General features: G+C 45.2%; 1 protein-coding gene across 1 annotated transcript in view; it reads left to right on the top strand.

Annotated features, from left to right (window-relative positions):
* LOC126521268 (midasin) overlaps positions 1 to 17,417 on the top strand; it is a 386,114-nt gene that overhangs the window by 83,730 nt on the left and 284,967 nt on the right. The window contains exons 16-17 of the mRNA XM_050169921.3: positions 1,772 to 2,146; positions 16,851 to 17,000. Coding sequence (XP_050025878.1) covers positions 1,772 to 2,146; positions 16,851 to 17,000 — 525 coding nt within the window. The remainder of the gene's footprint in view (positions 1 to 1,771; positions 2,147 to 16,850; positions 17,001 to 17,417) is intronic.

Genomic DNA, 17,417 nt, shown 5'->3' with positions numbered 1-17,417 from the left:
CATTTAATGGACTATGTTCTCTTTGTTCTCGTTGTTCTGCGAAGTTAAATGATGGCATGCTTTCTCAATGCGTAAATGACAGTGCTTTTTAATTTCTCATGGGTGAGGCAATTGTTACATCAAACTACTCATCCACACAATCTGTCTGGTCTTTTGGTGGGCCTCCCATTGATGTCAGTTCATCATACTGACCACCGAGAGCTGTAGCTGTATTGCTGGTGCATGTTGCAGTGCACAAAGTGGTACAGGAAAGCAAAAAGTTCTGAGTGTCTTTGTATTTATTGAGAGTTTCTCAGTTAGACCCAATGGCTTCGATATTAAAAATAACATGCTGAACCATATGCATAGGTGGTCTAAGCTTGTGTTGGTGCTACTTTGGTGATTCTTGTCTCACTTGCATGACATTTAGTCTGGACATTTTGTTTACATTACTATCGCCTTTATTTGGGGAAATGCTTTTTAAATATGCTAATACACAACACAGAGGCCATTCTTGTGTACTGTAGAACCTCACTCATACGTTTTGTAGAACAACACAAGAAAAAGCTTGCTAACTGGCAAAATGTATGAGTGGAAGCCACTAAAAAAAAAATGATAGGCTCAACTGTAGTTGTCACCTACGTAATGCAAAGTGTTGCGTAAATCATTGTGGCGCCAGATGCACGTTGTCATTTTTATGACTTTGGCAAGCTTACATTTGTGCTCCTCAAAATCGGCCTAGGTCAGCAGCTTATTCGAGCGGAGCATCTTTGCAAAAACATGCTCCATTCTTTACATTCTTTACATCTTTACATTCACACATCGTTTGACAAATGTGGGACAAACGTGGGACAAACGAAACGATGTGTGAATGTTCGACTTCGGGAGCATGAGCTATCTCTTCAAGGGGTTGCGCCACTTCATCTCCCGGAGCATTGCAAGTCATGCAGTTGTCGCCCTGAATTAAAAAAAACTAGTGTCATTTTTAAACACGCGAGCCAATTGACAAGGGAAATCGCCGAAGCTCACAATATAAAGCGTGTATCAGTGAACCTTCTATCGCTCTTTATGACAAGGAACTGCATTACCTATGTCAATTTTGATTATGTGTCAGTTTGTCACAGTTGCCTCGTCGCATATCGGTATCTTGTGCATGTCATGGTTATTATCAAATGGCTCCTATATATATATATATATATATATATATATATATGTTAGACATATCTTCAATAAAAATCAGTTGAGAGTCAGCGCTGTGCCGTCGTTTTATTCTTTCTGTTGTCCCTGTCTTGTGTGCGCTGGTACAACCCATACCATGGATTCATTACAACATTCATCATGAGGCCATCGATAAGCACGTTCATGGGAATAAAGATTGTCAGGGAGGCGGGACTGTCTTCATCCTTGGGACAGGTAAATTGCTGCTAGCAAGATGAACTAACTGCCCCATATTGAGATGACAGGACACAAGGAATTGCTGCCGTATGTGGCATGCTTATTTCTTTCTAGTGTGATAATATCTCTGCAACATCCACTTCAACATAGATAGTAATAGTTACTTTGTAATAGTCACTAAATTTCAGTAGCTAAAAATGTAGGCACGCCTTTTATAACAAAAATACGCCTTCATTTATGCTACTCTCCAGGGTATCTTCAGTCACTGATGCTGTGCCCTTTTGAAACTTGTAAAAGATGTAGCTGTTGTGTGTCTCTTTCCTTGCGATACATATTTACTTAGCAGCCAGAATACAGTTGAAACAAGCTTTTCTTTTGGTTCTCAATTGCTCCACAGGGCTTCTGTCTGAGCTTTCTGACATCCCTGGACCGCAGCTCTCATGCTGCAGTGGAGTGTATGATCCGCAAGACTCTGCTTAACTCCAATGTGCCTCGGTCTCCACAAGCACCCTCTGGTGTGAAGGCAGTGCAGCTTGAGGGCTACTGGGTGCCCACTGGTCCACTGGAGCCCCACGATCCCCCTGGCTATGTGCTGACGTCCACCGTGCGAAACAACCTGCGTGACCTGGCCAGGGCAGCATCCTGTGGTCGTCACCCTGTGCTCTTGCAGGGTGAGACGTCTGCAGGAAAAACCAGTCTTGTGCGCTGGCTTGCAGCTCGCACGGGACACGTCTGCGTTCGTGTCAACAACCATGAACATACTGACCTTGAGGTGAGCTAGCATAAAGATTGAATATTGAAGTTGCAAAAAAAAAAAAGGATTAGTTATATATATCATCTAATTCATATAGAACTTTTGAATAATAGGATTACCGTACATAAAAGCTTGTACCAACTGTGACAGCACTGTAGTGACGAAATGCACTTATTTTTGGCTTACTGTGGTATGAAACAATCCCTGATCTGCTTCGACATCTTCACTGCCTGGGAGAGCACGCAATTATCCTTGTTGCTCAAGGACTCAGAGCAGCTGAGGCAGCGCCCTCTCACATTCATGCAGAAGTGCTGGACAAGGGCAACAGTACACATGACGATGGAGCAGGTGGGCGCAGAATCTGAGTTGTCTTCTCTGTTTCCTTCACTCATGACCTGACTCACAATGTTGGTGATGAAGTCCTCATTCTCAGGCTCTATTGTGACAGTGACAACTTCCTCCATGGATACAAACTCATGGATCATTGACCTGTCAACTGTTTCTGAAAATGTGGACAACTCGCTCCAAACTTTGTCAAAATTGGTGACAGCTTGGTTGCACTCATCAGGTTAACTTTCACTGCATTAACTGGAATGCAAGAACTGGTATGACGGGAGCAGTTTTGGATCGTTTTCTTTGGCCCAGCTACTCAGCATAGAAAGTGCACCAAGCAAGTCAAACAAGGAATTTTTTATGCTGCGGCGATGTCATAGTTCTCTTCGTGCTCGACTCGATTGGTAATTTTCATCCTTACGGTGAATGGCAGATTCTGCTGTCATTCACACTGGCCATCACGCAGTAACAAAGCAACGTGTGGAAAAACAGCAGAACAGAATGATGGTGCGAACATCTACAAGCGATATACATCCAAAAAAAAGAAGCAAGAACAACTAGAAATTCTGATTGGCAGTGTGAGCGAGCGCTGTGAGGCAGGTGACATTCATTGTATAGGGGTGCTGGCAGCTTGTCAGGTCATGCCTGGTAGAGCAACACCTGGGTGGAGTCACGCTCGCGTGGCCGGGTTGAACCACTATTTTTAAAGGGGGTATTGGCAGCCCAGCCAGCAGCAGTACAGGAACGCCAACTTCTGGGGCAGTTTTGCACTGCTTGAAGTTCAATATATTACAAGGGGCTGCTACTCTTGTTCTGTGCAACTGTACTTTTTGCTATATATTCTCACTGTAATCTTACAGTGTTCAGAAATCGTTCAGTATAAGAGATGATTCAATCTAAATGGGTTCTATATACAGTAAAATCTTGATAAATGGAAATCGCTTAAACGGAACACCATCCTTATGGTTGGTTGGTTTTGTATTCATGCAATTGTATTCAGCATTGTCTCTCGTAAATGGAAGTCCTGATAAACAGAACCAATTTCCCTGGTCTCTTGAGGTTTCGTTTAAAGGGTGTCCACTGTAAACGTTCTCTACTGTACATTGGTGACGCAAAACTATTGATAGTAGTCCACAGTCGGACAAAAACTGGTCAAACGAGTATGATGCTTGGTCGCTATGAAACTTGTGGGGATGTGCGACTCTCGCGCGTCCCCTGATGTTTCTCCCGCATAGCGCATCCCCTGATATGCTCTTTTCCCGCACGGCTCGCGTGGCCTGGCGGTCGGAGTGGTACAAGCGCGGTGCGAGAGATGGCGCGACTGTCGCGCTGCTGCGGGGTTACTTGGGCGCCGAAAGGGAAGGCGCTTGGTCTCTTTGGGTTCGGGAAGCGAGCGGGAGCGGACGTGCCGCCCGCGCGTGCGGCGACCATGCTTCTGTGAGACTGTCTCGCGTGGCCGCCTTCGAACGTGCCACCATTCGCGTGACTGTACACGCAAACGACCAGGCGTTGGGATCCAGCATGGGGCGAACATATTCGCTCCCAATGCGGTCGCGGTAAGTCGGACTTCTAGATTTGTCGCGCGCCCCTCGGCATGTTTTGGGGATAGCAACTCGGCTAGCAGGCATTGATCTATGAAAGGTGCAATAAATGCCCTTGTGATTGTTTGCACTACTGTACTGTCGTTCCTTTGTCCCAAGAGTACGGAGGAGAACCCCCGTATCTCCCACAAACTATATCAATACAGTGGAACCCTGATTATACAGCTATCTCAGAACTGGGAAAAAGTATAGTAAAATGCGGCTGTCGTAAAATCCGAACAACAAAAATTAGGCCTATAAAACACTGTTTTGCGCAGCAGATTTATGAGAAACTTCGATGTAACCTACAAACTAATACTCTGCAGAGCTTTTAAACCAAAATCACCAATGGAGTAAATACGAAGAGAATACTGCAGTAAAGGTGCCAATCATGCTTTATTAAAACTAGCCTTGCTTCACGCACGTTATGATGACAGCATCCAGCGGCTGCTGCCGGCTTGTACAGTTTGGCAGAAAAAACACAACCTTTATATTTCTCAGGCTTGACGTATCTGGTGGGTGGCATGGTGCATTGTCCATGGAAAGCAGTATCTTCCTCACCTTAGCACCCTTTTTGCTGTTGAGCTGCTCCGAAAAAATTGGTGAAGAGGCGAATTTTTGACATCGCCGTTGCTGTGATGTTCCGTATGAAGTCCAACGGCGGTAACTTCGTTGCCGCACATTGTATGCTGTATGTGCGAGTGAAAGCAAGTAAGGGAAGCTGATGATCATGGCTCGATCTGGTGCGTGTGAAGAAGAAAGCGGAGAGCAAACGTGCCGTCTTCTGCGCGAAAGGCCGTGGGGGGATGGCAGGGAGATAGGTGGGAGGCGGCATTGTGCTGTGGCAGCAACTGCGCATTTCACGACCAGGTGCAAAGGGAACTGACGGTCGCGGCTCAATCTTGCATACCATATGGGGAGGAAAGCAGGGAGGCAGTGCCGGAGGGAGGGGGGAGGGGGAAGCTTAGACTCCACCAACAAGTGTGTACTTTGCACAGCCGCACATGGCGTATCTTGTAAGGGATCTGTAGTTGGCTCATACCTTTGTGGGTGCTGTTTTCTGGCCGCTCTTGCCTCTTGCGTTGAAGTGAAGTGACGAAGGTCACTTTGCTCGCTGCTGCTGCCGCACTCGCTCAAACCAGCATTTTGACAGCAAGTGTCCTTGCTCATCGAATATGATGTGTTCATGTTGGCTTGTGCATATTGACACCATTCTTGTTCAGTTAGTAAGAGAATGTTTCCAAGTTTATACGGCCAATAAAACTACTATCCTTACTTCGTATTGCTGTGTACAGTCGAACCTCGATATATCGAGCAGCATGGCGATCACAAAATAATTCGATATAGCGAGAATTTGACCTATAAAATCGCTTAAAAACATGTCAAAAACTTACACAAATCAATCAATGAACCAATCGTGGTGCAGTAAATACTCACTTGAAGCGTTGCACAAAGTATTTATTTCTTTGGCTAAAAGTGCTCCAGCAGTGTAGCCTGCTTCTTCTTGGAAGCCGCTTAACCATGGCACATTAACCCTTTGAGGGTCGATTTTTTTTGCCAGATGCGACTGCCCAGGGTAGATTTTTTTTTATTGCAGATTCCAATTCTTTTTAGGGAGTTATATTGAAAAAAATTTACTGTAATTTTTATAGGGTGACCATAAAGTGAGAAAAGAATATTTTGTGTTGGCATATATGTACTCTTCATTCATGAATAACAACAATGAAAAAGGAAATAAACTTGTAAGAATTGAAAATCTTATGCATTTTTATAGTTCAAGGCTTTGAATATTTGCACATGAGAATATTTTGCAAGACTCAAATGTTCCTGCTCTTACACTAACGTGTACATCCATAGTGTAATCGAACTGTGTAGGTGCACGCATTCAAGAAAACTGCGTGGTTGTGTGCCCGTCAAAAAAAGCAAAATGTGTGACAAACTTCTGCTAATCTTCATCTTATCGCCAACCAGAGGCAATTAGTTTTCGTGAGTATCATAAAAAAAAAACAAAGCAGCGGAAATGCATGCACGGCGGCATCCTTCCTATGCGCACCCCTCTGAGCACTAAATGAGTGAGAAACAAGCGGTCGTCCTTTGAGCGATTAGTAACGAGATAGCCATCAGTTTTGCAAGCACAAGACGCCGAAACCGCTCGCGGAACAAAACCCAAGCCACTGCTCGCCAACGTGCGAGCGGTGCTATATAGATGCGCGGGAGCGAACTAGTGCTAAAACAAACCACGCAACAAAAACCGAGTGAGGGAGGTGCGCGAAAAAAATTCCCTGTATTCCCACATAGTGGCAGCACATGATAGAAAAGAAAAAGTTAGGAAATTGGCGCGCTTTTTAAATATACAGACGGCGCCGTATATATATGGAATCGACCATTTTGGAGTTTGTTCGCGGCCCCGTATATTTACGTCATTGACCCTCAAAGGGTTAACATAGTCTAAATGATCCACAAATGATAGGCCGGTGCCTTCTGTTGCGTCGCAGTAGCGGCGTAGAGCGTCAGTTGGAGCAGCTACAGCCTCAGTTGAAGCAGCTACAGCCTCATTTGAAGTCGGGCATGGGGCAACATCAGCACTTGCAGGATCAATCTCAGCAGTGTCTTCGTTTGGCCGCTACTTCAGCTGCGATCTCCACATCCATCAAACGAAGCATTTTGAAACACTTTCAGTAACAAAGTATGAAGTGGTGTCTGCCAAGGCATCTATTAGTGAGTGCAGTGAACACACGCTGTTGCGCGTCTTTGTGGATGCAAACCGCCATTCCTTGCGAGGTGCGGTAGTCGCAGTGTGCGGCACCGAGGAGGAGTTGTTATATAAGGCATCGTCGCTGCCTACTGCAGTGCCATTAGAAGGTGCATGCTTGGAGCTGCCTAAAAAGAAGAAAAAGAGGATGGAATAAACGGGCAGGGACTGAGTAATGTCTCCATTGATATCGTACTGAGTACTATGCACAATATAACATAATTGGCGATGAGGGTTTAGCAACCCATGTGCTACCGGCCTGCCCTTCATCTGTGCCATCGATTGCTGCATATCGTAATACTCTATGATGAGTATTTCGGGGCTATAACCACCACCCCCATTCCTGTCGTCACCTGGGCACTCGGTCATCCCTGGGAGCAATGTTTTCAAGCACTCAAGAACTACATGGTGGCATCGAGCACCTCTGACCTACCTGCCATGTGTCGGTAGGTGATTCTGCTCAACTGCTTCGGCTTGGAAAGACAACGTATATTCCAGACTCTCACGTCGGCAAACACCCGCGCTTTCTGGCTTTGAGCGCCACCCGGAGGGACGTTGACGAGATGAGTTCGACCATGCTATTGCAACGCGTGAAGGTCACTATGAGTGCTCTGTCAACGTCACAGCCGTGTGCGTCACCGCAGCGCGGTGTGCACAAGCCCCAGGTGAGACTGCGGTCGATTGCGTCACCGCACTACAAGGTCTCGTAGGAGCGTGCAATTTTGGTGACTTGGCGGACGACGTGATACATGACCAGCTCATAGAAAAAACTACTAGCGAATACTTGCGTGAACGGCTTCTACTGGAAGAGTCTCTTGGGCTTTCTCAGGCCCTTACCATTGCGAGACAGCATGATCAAATGACTAGAGAAGCAAGAGAACTTGCACAACGTGAAGCACAAGGGATCATGTTAAAGACACAAATACTTCAAATATGAGAGAAAAGCACTGTGGCACATGCACATGCTGTAAGACGCCAACTGAAGGTCGTTGGGCTTTGAAAGAGCAAGAATGTTATTGTTGTAGTTCTTTGGAACATCTGGCAAATAGCCCTCACTGCAAAGCTAAGACACATAAGTGTCGCAGATGTGAAAAGACTGGCCATTTGAAAAAGGTGTGCAAGTCTCTCCGAAAGTCTGAAAAAAAAAATTCAGCATGTCGCGAAAAGCGACACAGATACAGCTGACACGGAGTATCACATAAGTGTTTGTCACATCTGGAGCCATAAGAAGCTAATTTATGCAGTGTTGGAAATTGAAGGAATTTCCGTGTCGTTCCTGATTGACACTGGGTCATTGGTTTCATTCCTAGCCTAAGAACTTTACCAACGTCATTTTGCTACTGTATTTCCTCTGACATCAACATCCGTCCAGCTCCTCGATTATTCTAAGTCAGCAATTCATATAAAAGGATGTTTCATTGCTACAGTTTCATTTCATGGTCGATGTACTTCTTTTCTTCTGCACATTGTGTCTGGAGTAACAGCCATTATTGGTTTAGATGGTATCGCGGCTCTGGATATGAAGATTCAAGGGTCGCTGCTCAGGTGTCTGCTGATGACACAAGAAACTCCTGTGCTGCCTCCTGAATTACGTTCCGAGTTCGAACACTTGTTTGAAAAGCAGCTAGGAACTGTCAAAGGTTTCACTCACAAGGTCAGAGTTCGTGCGTCCGTTCAACCAGTGGCCAGCAAACTGAGACAACTACCACTCGTCATTCGTGAGCAAGTCTTAGCAGAAGTACAAAACTTAGAAGCTCAGGACATCATTTAGTGCATCGATTGTTCACAGTGGGTCTCGCCAATTGTCATAACCAGAAAAAAGGATGGCTCGATTCGCATGTGCGTAGACCTACAAGAGCCATACAAAGCTATAGTAGTGGACAGCAGCAGAACTGATAGTTGGGTGAGTTGTACGAATTCATAGTAAAATATTTAGCGCACACAATTGACAAGGACACAGTGAAGAGGAGATTAAGGATTGCGCGCTAGTCATCACGGTTGCTGTGCAACAACTACACCATGGAATACAGGAAGGGTAGTGAAAATGTTGTGCCTGATGCACTCTCCCGGCTGCCCGTACAGAGTTTCATCCGCGATGCACCTGAAGAAGAATTTATGTGTGTCTTCTCCCCAGTAGTTACCATGCAAGAGCTTCAAGAAGCAAGTGCCGCTGATCAGGCTATCACTAAAGTTAAAGGGCAACTCCGGCGATTTTTCAATGTTCACTGATCTTAATAAAATTTTGAATATATTTTCTCTTTTGCACTTTGATTATCTGTATCAAAATATACGGCTGCAAGTCATTTAGTTTTCTTGAAAATGAATTTTAAAGATTGGTTGTGTTCCCGACTCATGGCTTTCTGCTGTCCACCCTGTGCTTGTGACGTCGGAGACTACAGTGCATGAGCACGCAGCACATGAGCAGATTAAAGACATCGTCAGCAATGCCCTTTAGCACGTGCCCGACCTTCTCAGCTTCTGTCATGTCGTGATCAGCTTTATGACAAAGTGCCAGCACATCCTGGATGTACGAGACATAGGACTCCGTGGGGGATTGGGCACGGGAGGCCAGTTCCTGCTTTGCGGCAATTTTACGGCTGGCTGGTTTGCCAAACAACTCTGTCAATTTCGCTTTGCATTGGTCCCAGCTGGTTAGCTCCTCTTCGTGGTTTTCGTACCACACCTTTGCCGTGCCTCTTAGGTAGAACAACAGGTTAGCTAGCATAAGCGTAGGGTCCCATCTGTTGATTCCACTCATGCGTTCGTACATGGCCACCCACTCTTCAACATCGGCGCCATCGGTTCTGCAGAAAGTTCCAGGATCCTTGGGTTGCACAACGACAACCGAAGGTGACAGCGACGTAGCATGCGACGGTGACGTAGGAGGCGGCAACGACGTTGATCCCGAGTGCTCACCGTCGTTCATGGTGCGGACAATGATGCGACGTCCACTGCGGAGCTCCTTTTCCAGCCGTGGTACTCCGCACCTCCATCAATATGTTACGGGGATGTTGGGAGTATAGAAGATTGTACCGTATTTATTCGAATCTAGGCCGATAGTATTTTTCAAATAATCATATTCCAAACTCTAGGGTTGGCTTAGATTCTAGGATATTAAAAAACGTGCCAGTTTTTCATTCGAGCTGCTAAATATGATGCATAGCTAGCACCATCTAGAAAAGTCAGTATCGCAGCCGCTACTAGCCGTGCCAATAGCCAACTGTACACAAGCGAGGTTGCCATTTTGACCTGTGTCGTGCCGGCCATATCGATGTGCGGCTTGGTGTTATCGCAATGGCACCAAGCAGGAAGTGCCACTACAGTGCCGCTTTCAAGCGAAAAGTTGTGATAGCCACAGAGGCATCGTCGAACCTTCAAGCCTGGTGGGACTTCGGCGTCGACGAGAAAAATGTCCGTCGTTGGAGGGGACAAAGACAGCAGCTTTTTGCATTCGCCGCAACGAGGATGGCATTTAGCAGACCAAATAAAGGCCGTCACCACGAAGTGGAGACAGTTTTGGCCGAATTTGTTCAGATGCAGAGAGCAGCTGCCCTTCCAGTGACAACAGAAGTGCTCCAAGTGAAAGCTAGGGAACTTTTGAGGGAGCGAGGCCTAAGGCCAAAGGATTTCAAAGCCATGCGGGGCTGGCTTCATAAATTCATGAAGCGCTTTGGCTTCAGCCTCCGACATTGCACTTTAATCACCCAGAAGCTGCCAAGCGAGTTCGAAGAAAAGCTGATAGCTTTCCAGCGCTACATGCTGCGAAAGAGAGAAGCGGCAGGCTGCAATCATGGGCAAATTGGCAACGCCAACCAGACGGCTGTGTATTTTGATATGCCAGTGGCGTACACCTTGAATGAAAAGGGCGCCAAGGAGGTGAAGGTGCGCTCTGTGGGCTACGAGAATCAGCGCGCAACTGTGATGCTGTGCTGCACAGCTGATGGACATAAACTCCCTCCTTATATGATATTTAAAAGGAAGACACTGCCTGCTCGAGAAACTTTTCTAAAAAATGTCATTGTGTGGGCAAATGAGAACGGGTGGATGACGGGTGCGATGGTGGAAGAGTGGGTTAAGATTGTGTGGCGACGGCATCCAGGAGCCCTTTTGACAAAGAACTCACTCCTTGTCATCGACTCTTACCGTGGGCACTTGACTGACAACGGGACGGCTGCGCTCGCCCAAGCGAATCCGGACCTCACTGTCATACCGGGCGGCATGGCGGGCCAGTTGCAGCCACGTGATGTCTGCATCAACAAACCTGTCAAGGATCGTCTGCAGAAATATTACACGGACTGGTTCACTGACAAAGACCACATGCTAACGCCAACGGGCCACATCAAACGTGCATCGCTATCGCAGCTGGCGGGCTGGGTAGCTGCAGCGTGGGACGACATCCCAGGTACTTTGATCGTGCACGCCTTTAAAAAGTGCAGCATATCTAATGCGCTTGACGGTACCGAAGATAGTGCACTGTTTGAAGCTGACAGTGACAAGGAACACAGCGACAAGTGTAGCAGCGACGACGGCATTGAATCAGCTCTGCACGTTCAGATTCAATAAATGCTGTTTGCATTTTGTGAACGCTGTCCTCGCTTTTTTTGTTCGGCCTACATTCGAGGTAATATATATATATTTTTTGTTAGCTTCGGATTTTAGGGGGTCGGCTTAGAATCGGGGTCGGCCTAGATTCGAGTAAATACGGTATTTACGATATATATACAAAATGAGTCAGATTAGATAATATGGCTGACCACCAACAGCAAGCAGCAGCCAGTGTCTCCGATCTTCTTCAGCAGCCAGTGTCTCCAGTCTTCTTCCTTTGTCTTCTTTCATTCTTCCGTAACAATATCGCTGTACACCTCATGCAACTACTGGTGTTGCACCCGCTGTGCTTCTTCATGCATGCCAACCTCTAACCAGACTTGACATTGTTGGATTGCCTGAACACTTTCTATATCACCTGGAAAATCGCATGCATTCCTAATTTTTTATTTTGAACGGGGTCAGACGTAAATTGGTTATATCAAACTCCACCACGCTGAGACCGCATGCACTCTGTTAACAAACGGTGAGCTTTCCCACAACACCCTCGAAGATGGAGGTGGCGGGATGGGTGTTCCAGACTACTGTGCACTACATCTGTACACATCGATCGCGCCGAGGGCGCCATTGGAGCGTAGTGGCGTACACATGTGTTGTGGCTTGGCTAGTTCAACAATGTCAACGACGCACTGCATTTACGGCATTGACTCCTTGTCAGTGCCACGCTCTGTGCCTGCTGCACCTCGCGACAACTGGCGGTTTGCATTAGTACACTCTAGTTTGCATCCACAAAGTAACGCAACAACGCGCGCTCGCTGGGCTCACTCATACATGCCTTGGCAAACGCCACTTAATACTTTGTTATTGACAGTGTTTCAAGTAGCTTCGATTGACGGACGTGGAGATCGCAGCAGAAGTAGCAACCAAATGAAGACGCTGCCGAGGTTGATCTCGCAAGCGCTGATGTTGGCCCGCTCCCGACTTCAACTGGGGCTATAGTTGCTTCAGCCCTTCTAGGCTGCTACTGCGGCGCAATAGAAGGCACTGGCCTATCGCTTGTGGATTGTTTAGACTATATTGAGGACTCTGCATTTAAGCACGCTGCTGCCAATAAGAAGCAGGCTACACTGCTGCAGTAGTTTCAGCCAATTAAATAAATACTTTGTGTGAAGCTCCAAGTGAGTACTTACTGCGCCAAGATTAGGGTGTGATCGGGGATCGTTGTTTGGAGCGCGCATTTGGTTGCGCCGCGCGCAATTGCCATAGGTCGCACTGACTTCTTGTGGCGGATGAAGTCGACGCGACCTAGGCTAATTCGGCGTGGCCTAGGCTAATTGCACGCCGCATAATCGACCGTGCGCTCCGAACAATGATCCCCATCGTGCCCTTGGTTCATTGATTGATTTGCAGAAGTTTTTGACGCGTCTTTTACGGGATTTTATATATCAAATTCTGGCTATATCGACCTATTTTGTGATCACCGTGCTGTTCGATATATCGAGGTTCGACTGTACTATGGATAGTGCACTAGCGATAACGCAAAATCAGAATTGCGTGCTGCATGTAAACATTGCAGCATAAACTTTGTGAAGTTTCCTTATTCTCTATTGCAAGAACTTAATGTTACCAATGGTCAGCTATTATAACACTTCTGGTAATATCACACTGTCAATAGCAAACTATTGCAATGCTATCAATAGTACCACTATCAGTACACAGCGATGCATGAATACTATCGATAGTCAATTTACCAATAGTTTTGCACCATTACTGTATGTACAACCCATATTCATGGTTGTGAGACATGCTGTAATGTGGAAAGGCAAGTGATATGCAGTTTGTGATATATTGGGCAGTTGTCCTTAATTGGAACAGCAGGCCAGCACCCCCAAGGGAACTTTGTGCTGAAGGGCATGCCTATGCTGCTCCATTTCCTAAGGTCTACTGGCCTACTAGATAAACTTTACTGTACTTTACTGTAACCTAACCATAAACTTTACTGTACTGTACTGTACTGGCCTACAAGATAAAGCTCAATTTTGTTTCACTTTAAAACACTACGCTACAGTTTAAGACACTAAAGCACTACGCAATAGGAAAACAACAAAATGTGCCTCGGGCCCCCAAAGCCTCACAAGCTTGATGCATGTCTCATGCCTTGTGTGCAACGATTCGTACAGTGCTTCGCATTACATTAAACTACAGTAAGTCTGTCAAATTTTTTAATCACTTTGGATTGTACGTTCTTTTGGATAGTACGTTTTTCTCATGCTTTTTTTCAGAGAATGTATGAACGATGTTCTGCTGTAGTTCATAAGCATAATGAGTGTTATTTAAAACTTAATGAGGGAATAATGAGCTTCACGGATCAGGAACGTCCAAGTACAAATAAATAAATTCTGCAGTGCCTGTGTGTATAGCATTGTTGTTCTGACGATGGAGGAGAATATTAAAGGGTTCTGAATGTATATTTGATTTTACAAATGTGCGGAAATTTGAGATCTTCAAACAGTAGTAGAAGGTTGGATGAGAAGTCATTATATTGGCCTTTGCTTATTTCTTAATCATATCCTTTTTTGAGTGCCACATGCCACACCTACTATTGCATGCACTGAGCTTATCTCTCAAAATCACGAATGTCCACCAAACTGATGACCTTTAAAATATATTTGCTGTATTCTAAGATAGGTACTACATCAATGGTTCTTTAATAGGGGTCGGCAAAAGCATGCTTGCAGTAGCGTCTAGTGCGATGTATGGCTGTAACAATTAAATCTGGCTAGGGGGCGTCTGAGCCAAAAGGAAAAAGAACACAAAATTTGTACTGTGGGCGTTGCACACAGGCGGGTGTGCCACAGGTGGGTGTGCCACAGGCACGCGGCACCACACTGCGGAGGCTAATTTTTTTTTTTCGAGGATAATGGATTGCTTTGGTGCAGACACCCAGTAGCCAGATTTAATTGTTATAGCGAATGGTGCAGCATGTGATCATTGCAGTAGTAAGCAGTTTATTTTATCATAGAACACACACAAAAATTCACATTGCAGCGGCTATTCATTGATTTAAATTCAGTATTGTTATAAGTGAATTTGACTGTACTCGCTTTTTTTGCTGCAGTATCATACATGATGTGCTGCTTGTGCAATCAATAAACATTGTCAATTTCACATCGTTAATACAATAAATTTCCATTAATTGGACCCGGATGGGGCCAATGAAATGTATCAAATTATTTGGTGGGTCGAATTAAACAAGCAGGAAAAATGGCAAATCACACTGCTTATTCATTTGGCAATATTTTTCGGATTCCAACGTGCCTCCGAATCAAAAGCGCACCAAACTTATGTGTGTCCGAAGCAGAAAACTAGCGTAGAAATGCTAATAAAGCACCTAGACAAAGTAGAAATCTAATGCTCATCCAATTTTCTAGCAAAAAGAAAGGGGGGGGGGGGAGTTTCAGCGGTCTAATAAGTGTTGCACAGTTGCAGTTGGTTCCCTAAAGTAAGCTTCGCCATACGGTTTTCAAAGTGAGCTTTGCCGCAGTACTGCCTTGTGATGCGGCAAAGCATGCTAATGTGGCTTGTGACTGAAATTTTTTTAATATTAAAAAAAAAAAAGCGTGTGTTACAGTCGGGTAAACACCATAATCGGACATTGTGAGCAACCGTTATTGCTTGAAAATCTTCCCTATGGCAGGCTAGAAATAGGCGTTTTCGACGGCACGTTTTTTTTTACTTGTGTTGAACGCATTCACTGTCCCTTAAGCTCTGCCGAGACAGATGCTGCCAGTAAAAGGTCCCTTAGTGGGGTCACCATATGGGTCAGGCATGTGCATGCTGGCTGGTCAAGTTCGAATGACTCGGCAAAGGTCAATTTTAGGATTAAAATAACAAAGGATTGGACCCATAGAAACGCATGGACTCCGGCTGGGACCTTCAGAATTCACCGAAATATTGAAATAACTGCAGTCAAATTAACGGTACTCTGCTGTACTTCCCTTCTTTGTCACTGCATCCTACTCGAACTGCCACTCTTGCATGTTGACAAGCATAAGTATTGTGGTCATTGCAGTAAACTGTTGTCATCATTAGTAGCAGCCTATTTTATGTCCACTGCAGGTCGAAGACCTCTCCCTGCAATCTCCAATCACCCCTGTCCTGCGCCAACCGATTCCAACTTGTGCCTGCGAATTTCTTAATTTCATCACTCCAGCTAGTTTTCTGCCATCCTCGACTGCGCTTTCCTTCTCTTGGCACCCTTTCTATAACTGTCATTTGGCAGAAAACGCTGTTTTTTTACTATGTCTAGTCATGAACTAGCTTGCATGTGCACCCTGCTACAACAGTACTCCTAGTTACATTCTTAACAAACTGGGCAAGCGTTAAAGTGCCCCTCACCAAGCTTCATTGTAAATTTTGGTTTATATTGGAAGATGCAAAGCTTCATCTGAGGAGCACTTTACCTGAAGAATATTGTCATGCTGCCAGGAGGCAAGCTTCACTGCCAACATGGGCACTCTCCCTCTTAGCCTCAACTAGCAGCTGCAAGCGACAATCCTCTCCTGCTTTTTCCCATACCGAAGCTGAGGGATGAAGTCACATTTGTGTCACCACCCCTGCCTTCTTTGTTTTTTCTTCTCTTCCTTTTTTGTTGCATGGCATAGTTGCTGTGGCGGTATTGTGTGCTCTGCATTGGATAATTTACTGAAGTCACGTATCATGGTTGGTGACATCTCAGGCTGTGTCTGAAGTAGAGGTGTTGAGGGGTGTGAGCTTGATTCTCTGGCTGTCAGTGGGACTGCCTTGAGAGGAAGGGTGCATAGGCTTTTATTTCATATTTCAGCTGTTTCCATGCCATACAGCAGTTTCATACTTCTCTGACACGGTTGTCAGTGTGCGATCTACACACCGTACTTGTCTAAAGCCCAAATCTAGTGAGGGCCCCTTTAAGTGTCACTAGAGAAATATCTTTGAAAATCATGTAGAGTAGGATGAAGGAAACACAGATACTAAAAATTTTGTAATGTGCAAATAATTTAAATGTTACATGAATTTTAAACTGATGTTTCTGATATAAATGGGGTAAATGTTTGTAACTGTAGACTGGGTACCTTTCTTTGGGGTTGGGATTGAGCATTCACACTGCACTAGTCTCATGGAATAAAACACGTCAATTTAAGCTTAACTAATATTCTACTTTTATTCCCACAGTTCGTATTACGTTGGTGCAGTTTTGACTCTTATGTTTAGATCATAGTTTATGCTACTGTTTAGCGACCAGATGCATAGTTGCATGACATTGAGTAATTGTGCTTATGGGCTGTTCTACTTCAAAATTTCCCATTTGCATTTCATTCCGTTAGTATAGTACATTACATGCAACTCTCTTGGAAAAATTTATGTTCTTGGCTGTTGTATGTTGGGACATGTTGAGGTGGAGAAGCTGCTTCCGTTAAGGGTAGAAAACTTGTGCCACAATTTGAAGATTGCTTATCTTGCTTTCTTTTTGCAGGAGTATCTTGGCAGCTATGGAGCTGAAGCTGGCACAGGTCGGCTGATCTACAGGGATGGCATACTTGTAGAGGCCATGCGCCAGGGCCATTGGATCATCCTGGATGAGCTGAACCTTGCATGCTCAGAAATTCTCGAGGCTCTGAACAGGGTTAGTGCATGGTGGGAATCTTTCCCCCTAGCCCCTAGAAGGCCTCTGACATCGCATAATTGTTTGCTTATGCAGAATGTTTGTTTACCATGTTGAGAGATGAACTGGCTTGCATGTGCACCCTGCAGTATTCAACACTCGTGCTTACATTGTTAACGAACTTGGTAAGTGTTGAAGTGCCCCTCACCGAGCTGCATTGTAAATTGTGGTTATACATTCGAAGTTGCAAAATGCCATCTATGGAGCACTTTTGATTTGAGCACTTTGTAATTGATTAAACTGGAGATTTTGCAACTTAAAGGGACTGACAACTGGCCAGAATATGTTGTGAAACATTTATGGAAATGAAAGGACCATGATTCATAGTGATAGAATCCAGCATGCTGTTTATGATTTAAGTAGGAATTATAATTTTAA

The sequence above is a fragment of the Dermacentor andersoni genome, chromosome 6 (assembly GCF_023375885.2).
Source record: "Dermacentor andersoni chromosome 6, qqDerAnde1_hic_scaffold, whole genome shotgun sequence".
NCBI classification, from domain to species: domain Eukaryota; kingdom Metazoa; phylum Arthropoda; class Arachnida; order Ixodida; family Ixodidae; genus Dermacentor; species Dermacentor andersoni.
This window is presented reverse-complemented; position numbering and strand designations above follow the sequence as displayed.